This window comes from Triticum aestivum, unplaced genomic scaffold, assembly GCF_018294505.1.
Source record: "Triticum aestivum cultivar Chinese Spring unplaced genomic scaffold, IWGSC CS RefSeq v2.1 scaffold118543, whole genome shotgun sequence".
Classification (NCBI taxonomy): domain Eukaryota; kingdom Viridiplantae; phylum Streptophyta; class Magnoliopsida; order Poales; family Poaceae; genus Triticum; species Triticum aestivum.
Window position 1 is genome coordinate 33870 of NW_025227754.1, and position 6419 is coordinate 40288.

General features: G+C 48.0%; 2 protein-coding genes across 2 annotated transcripts in view; both read right to left on the reverse strand.

The window, feature by feature from the left end:
- The window catches only part of LOC123172828 (triphosphate tunnel metalloenzyme 3), a 4470-nt gene extending 2414 nt beyond the window's left edge, over positions 1-2056 (reverse strand). The window contains exons 1-2 of the mRNA XM_044589731.1: positions 1949-2056; positions 654-889 (exon numbers count right to left, since the gene is read on the reverse strand). Coding sequence (XP_044445666.1) covers positions 654-889; positions 1949-2056 — 344 coding nt within the window. The remainder of the gene's footprint in view (positions 1-653; positions 890-1948) is intronic.
- Positions 2057-3535: 1479 nt separating this feature from the next.
- On the reverse strand, positions 3536-4258 carry LOC123172826 (pathogenesis-related protein PRB1-3). Its single transcript, XM_044589730.1, has one exon. It carries the CDS (start codon positions 4212-4214, stop codon positions 3702-3704), a length of 513 nt encoding a protein of 170 aa, XP_044445665.1. The 5' UTR covers positions 4215-4258; the 3' UTR covers positions 3536-3701.
- Positions 4259-6419: the final 2161 nt, after the last annotated feature.

Below are 6419 nucleotides of genomic sequence, written 5' to 3' on the forward strand. Positions count from 1 at the left end.
CGAAGAGAGTAGTACACTTCTCATATTTTTATATATTTTTAAATATACAATGAAATTAAAAATACAGAAAAAGGAGAAAAATAAGACCTGGAAAATCAAACCTAATCGTGATAAAAATAAAATGAAAACCACATCAAACCGCATCCCATAAAACCAGAAGAAAACCAGTGAAATCACTGTCGACAAAATACTGGTGTTGGGCCTGTGCACGAGCTGCCGCTAGTGGGCGAGCACTATGTACTGCTCGCAGTAAGTGGTATACAGTGTTTGCGCTGTTGGTTCATGGTTTGTCGGACAAAAATTACAAAACCAAAAGAAATTTTTGAATAAAGCCATAGATGAAACATGTGCTTCTTCTAAGGTCGAAATGAAAAACAAGCTTGGACATCTCAGATGAAATATGTGTAGACATTTGCCCCACACATATCCAATTAATTCCTTCTTTGTGCGGCTACCCTACCAACCACAACACACACACCTACCTCAAAGAAGAACTCCAACTTGTCGGTAATCATTTTTTTTCTTTCTTCTCTTTCTCGAAAAGGAAAGTATATCGTATATTTCCTCTCACCGACACTGGCTACAAGTTTACAGCAACTCCATCGACCGACAACGACGAACCAACAGAACAATAGCTTCTTCCTCCATCTTACAGAGGGTGGATTTGCAATGGCGTTTCGACACGGATTAGCACCCTCCTCCTTTGGATGGGCAGATCGAGGGTGAGAGTGGATTCGTCCTGGATGTCATAATCAGCCAGAGTACGCTCGTCTTCAAGCTGCTCCCCATTGAAAACAAGGCGCTGCTGATCTTGGACCTTTGTCTTGACAACGTCGATGGTGTCAGATGGATCAACCTTGATGGTGATCGTCTTGACCAAGATCTCCATCTGTTGAATGAGAACAAAATTTTGACATAGTGTAGAACAGCGGAGCGATAATTTTGACTATTAAGAAATATTTTTCAGACTAATTAGAGGGAGTAACAATTAGTAATTAACAAAAGGGATGGGCATTTTGTTCAGATCAGAACAATCAGAACGACCTGAGCATGTCATGAATATCTTAACATGAATCTGTCTTTCAGATACAACCCAACAGATTATCACTGCGAGCACCAGCAGAGATTGATAAAATTAGCAAGATGTTAGACTGAAGTGAGTGTACCTTGATGCTAGCTCGAGGAAGCGGAGGGTCATCGAGCGTTCTTGCTTCGTCTGAAGCGCGAGTAGAGAGAGATAAGTCGCTGAACTTACGCCCAGCCAATTTCCAGCGGGTTTTTCCATCTACTTTCTGAAACATGTGTGGCGAATTGATTTCAAGCGACGCTTCGGCTGGCAATTCAGACGACTCTTCAGTTCACCGTGTTAGGTAATAATCTTGACTCGTCTACATTGAGTCAAGATGCAAAGTTAGGTTGATTAGTTGTCCGGCTGGCTGCACGCCCATGGCTAGTCCGGTTCGTATTCCACTGTATGTCTTTCAGTCCAAGTAGCACACATTCTAGGTTGCATGTACGTGTCCAGTTGAGATTGAGTCCTAGCAGCTTAGGAGGTCTAGTACGAGTAGGTTTAGGTCATTTGGGTCGTGGTTTGTGTGCATATATAAGCACAGCTAGGGCGGCAGTTCATTGTAACACCGTGGTGAGAAAATCGGAATAGAAAAATCGCACTAGTGGGAACAGCAGGGAAAACTTTCCTAAAGCAGGCATCACTACGAGTTTTGCACGAGCAAAACAACAACTGTTATCCCGTGCTATACTATCTGTTGAAATTATTGATACTTGGTCTTCTCGTTCAACAGATGGGGATCTTTGTCGAGACCCTGATACGCAGGATAGTCATCGTTATGGTCGATCCATCAGATACCGTCTACGATGTCAAGGCAAAGATCGAGGATCGACGCACTCTAGCTGACTACGACATCAAAGGGATGCATCGACTCTCCACCTCGTTCTGCACATCCAGAGAATCTTCATCAAGAAGTTGACTGGTGAGACCCTCGTTTTCGAGGTTTAGAGCCCAGATACCATCGAGGATGTCAAAACCAAGATCCATGGTAAGGATGGTACCCTGGTGGACAAGGTCCGGCCGCGTCGGGGAGCCGGAGCTTGATCTCGACCTCCATGGGGGTGGGGGTGGGGATGCGGCGGCTAGGGTTGGGTGGTTGGGGGGTGGAGGCCGATGCGCTGGGCCTTGGAGGGCGCGGCGTCGGAGGGCGGGTGGAGGAGGCGGAGGAGCGGGTTGGGGATGGGGTTGGAGGGGCGCGGGGTTGAGAGGGGCGTGGACTCGGCGGCGGATTTGGCGGCGGCGGCCTTGGAGCGGAGGTGCTCCTCGAGCTCGTCGCGGTCGGAGCTGCGGAGCTCGATGCGGGTGGGCTGGCGGCGCAGCATCGACGGATGGATCTGGATGGGGATGGCCCTGTGGATTTGGGGTGCGGCGAGCGGGCGAGGGTCACGATCAGGGGAATGATGCGTGGACGCATTGGTGCGGTCGCATATCCGGATTCTCGCCTTTGTTGAGGTGAGCCGTGCGCCGCGCGCGTGATGTTCGGGGAAAAAAAGTCCAAAATCAACGCTGAACTCGTAGGCGTTAGCTAAATCAAACCCTCAACTTCAAATCCCGGAAATCAGCACACCCAATTCACTAATCTCGGTCCAAATGAACCCTGACAGCGTTTTGGGTTAAAAAACAGTGACGTGGCAGTAGTCAACCGGGATTGTTGACCTGACTTGTGGGCCGGCCACTGATAGTGTTGACTGGTGGTGCGGTTGTATTTTGTTTTGAGGATTGGGGAATTTGGGCCACTTTGAGCTAGGGTTAGCGGCGGCAGGGGCGACGAGGCACAGAGCACGACGGCGGCAGAAAGAACTTTATTTTCATAGTGCTCAAGAAGTGGCTAGGAAATATGTGGAGAGGGTTTTGAGATTTTGCAATCCCAATATGCTATTGTGCAAGGACCGGCTAGATTTTCGGATCAGGAGAACCTTTGGTACATCATGACTGCTTGTGTGATCATGCACAACATTTGGATTACACTATTTCTATGACCTCATGGAAATACGCGGTCGGCCAAGTAGATGGGAAGACTGAGTCAGACGTTTTATGCAGGTGTACCATGACATCAGAGAGCTTGATAGGCGCAATAATCTTCAAAAAGATATCATGGAGAACTGGTGGGCATGGCATGGGGAACAGAACTAGTAGTTTTATCTCTATGTTTGTTGTACTGTGCATGAACTATGTTGTATTGCGTGTTGAACTTTGTTGTATTTGTGTTGCATTTGATGTCGTAGATTGATGAATTATGTAACAATTTTATGTTGTGCATTGATGAAATTACTGTTATGTTTGTTTAAAGGTTAGTTTGAGATGATTTTGATTCAAATATTTTTGAAATTGTGGAGCGGCGGTTGTGCAGCTGCCCTATTTTACATCATTTATTGGAGCACTAGTGCCTATTTTACATTGTCTGTTGGAGTTAGAGATTTATGGTGATGTAAAGGCCCACTTTTTTGGTGATGTAAATTTACTCGAAGTATAATTCGGTGATGTATTTTACATCATTTATTGGAGATTCCCTAATCTCCATAAAAGCTATTTGAATCATATATAGATTCATGAGCATGCGTTACCCCCATTGTTTTTGTCAAACAACATAACATGCGTGAAGAAATTAAGGCATATATATAAATGTAGCTAGTTAGTAGGGTTTCTGTCCGGCGATGTTGCCCCGCGGGCTGTAGTTGCAGATGATGAAGACGCCGCGGTTGCTGTCGCAGACGACGCGGGCGCAGCCGATGGACGTGGAGGACCTCCACACCACCTGCGTGTAGTGGCCGCACACCTTGTTGGTCGCGCAGGTGTTGGTGGCGTAGTCGTAGAACTGCTTCTCGTCGGTCCACATGGTGACGGCGCTCGACGCCGTCCAGGTGCCGCCGGCGGAGCCCCAGAAGATGTTCTCCCCGTACGTCCCGCCGGAGTGCACCAGGTTGCAGTCGGCTTTGCGCTGGTTCGCATAGTTCAGCGCGTAATTCGCCACCGTGGTGTCCCATGTCACCGGCCCGACTTCGACAAGCGCACGCAAAGAGTTGTGGAGGCTCACGAAGTCCGCCGGGGCGTTCTGGGCAGCGCACGGCGAGGTGATGGCGGCTGCCATGGCCAAGGCGAGGACCAGCTGGGACCAGGCTAGCTTCGAAGAGTAGTAGCACTCCATCGCTAGTTGATCGATCTTTGCACAAGATGATATGTGTGTGATTAGGCCGGTAGGTTGTGATGCCAGTGTGAGCTGAGGCTAGTTGGTATTTATAGAGCTAGAAAACTAGCTCGACGTGCGACTTGTTCAAGGTATAGCTAAAAGTTAAATACCTGGTCAATCGAGTAGAACTGAATATTTGTCCAAGAGGGGCAAGATCAAGCTCCATATGCACGCCAACGAATGGATACTAAGGGTAAACTGGTTGTTGCTTGGAGTTGTGAAAAGGGAAGTGGACTTTTGGAAAGTTTACTTAATCCGGCCGTCCAGCAGTCTGCGTTCGTACGTGCATGCATGCACCATGCATGCATCTGGTGATTAGGCTTTCTGGTCCGGATATATTACCCGTCCGTCAGTAATTGAACGGTGCATGCATGCATGATGCGTTCCTCTAGATTTGTGCACGCACGAGCAATGGCGTAATTGACCAACCTAGAGAAACTATGGAAGCTAATACGTATATCAATGGCGAGTGGGCAACCACTTGCTGCCGCACAAACCGTGGATCCATAAGTCGTTGCCTCGTTGGGAAAGTCTATCCCCCGGAGGCCGGGAACGCAGAGGCGGTGGAGCTTATATTTTTTTGCTCACATGATTAGGGGGTCTACTTGTTTCTCCCTACTATAGCACTCTAGCACAAGGGCAAAACGGCTAGTAACTTTACCGTGTTCTATACCATTTTTCAGTAGATTCCCTAAAACTTCACTCTCTAAAACAACTGTCAAAATAGAGAAAACAATCTCTAATAGAATTATAAGACCACCGATGAAGAACTAGTGGAGCATATGCTGGCCTCAAGAACAACAAACGCAAGGTTGGCTGACTGATCTTATTGAGATTATCTCTAAGTTAGAATCTTGTTGTTAACAGCAAGCCAAACAAAAACTACTGTAGATATCTACGTGGAACCTTGATCTTCCAAAATTTACCCCAGCCAGGAGTATAGACTCCACCCCCAATTAATTTGCTTACAGACAGATCTTTTTTGAACCAATAAGACACTACACCACAACACTTGATTGGGGGCAGTTAACTGCCAGGAGAAAAACCTATCTAATGGCAAACTATCTGCCGGGACATCAGTTTCTGCCGTTAAAATCACATTAGGGCAGATGAACTGCCGGGAGAACTTCAGCAACAATGGCGCTGTAACTGCCGGTAGACTTTGCGGCACAAAAACTGCCGGGAGAACTAAATTTCGGCCTATAGTCTCCCGGAGACCGTCTTTGGCGCGAGACCAAAAGTCGTCCCTAAGCGCGCCAACGAGAAAAAAGAAGCGCGCGACTTTGGCAAAACTTTAGGCCCAAGAAGAAATACACGCGCCAACCCTCCTGCCCCACCAGACCGCATAACCCTAAAAAAAACCCAGACCGCATCTCCGCCCCAAATCCACGCTGAGGGAGTCCTGGACTAGGGGGTGTCCGGATAGCCGAACTATCATCATCAGCCGGACTCCAAGACTATGAAGATACAAGATTGAAGACTTCGTCTCGTGTCCAGATGGGACTTTCCTTGGCGTGGAAGGCAAGCTTGGCGATACGGATATGTAGATCTCCTACCATTGTAACCGACTCTGTGTAACCCTAGCCCTCTCCGGTGTCTATATAAACCGGATGGTTTTAGTCCATAGAAAAGACAACATTCATACCATAGGCTAGCTTCTAGGGTTTAGCCTCCTTGATCTCGTGTTAGATCTACTCTTGTAATACCCACATCATCAATATCAATCAAGCAGGACGTAGGGTTTTACCTACATCAAGAGGACCCGAACCTGGGTAAAACATCGTGCCCCTTGTCTCCTGTTATCATCCGCCTAGACGCACAGTTCGGGACCCCCTACCCGAGATCCGCCGGTTTTGACACCGACATTGGTGCTTTCATTGAGAGTTCCTTTGTGCCGTCGCAATTAGGAGGGATGCCTTTTCCCGTCTTTAAAGACGGCGCCTTCGTCAAGGGAGCTTTGGCCACAGGCCAAACTATCCGGCTAGGCGGTTTTCTTATGACCGCCTGTTCGGCCACCGCTCCGACAATGACCTCTCAGGTCATCAAAAGCGATCTTCACGTCAACTCGGAATTCGCCGAGCAGCTAGATCCGATGGAGCTCTCCTCCGTAAATGAGCTCTTGGATCGCATCGCCGCCCTGGGAGTCGCTATAGACTACGATCA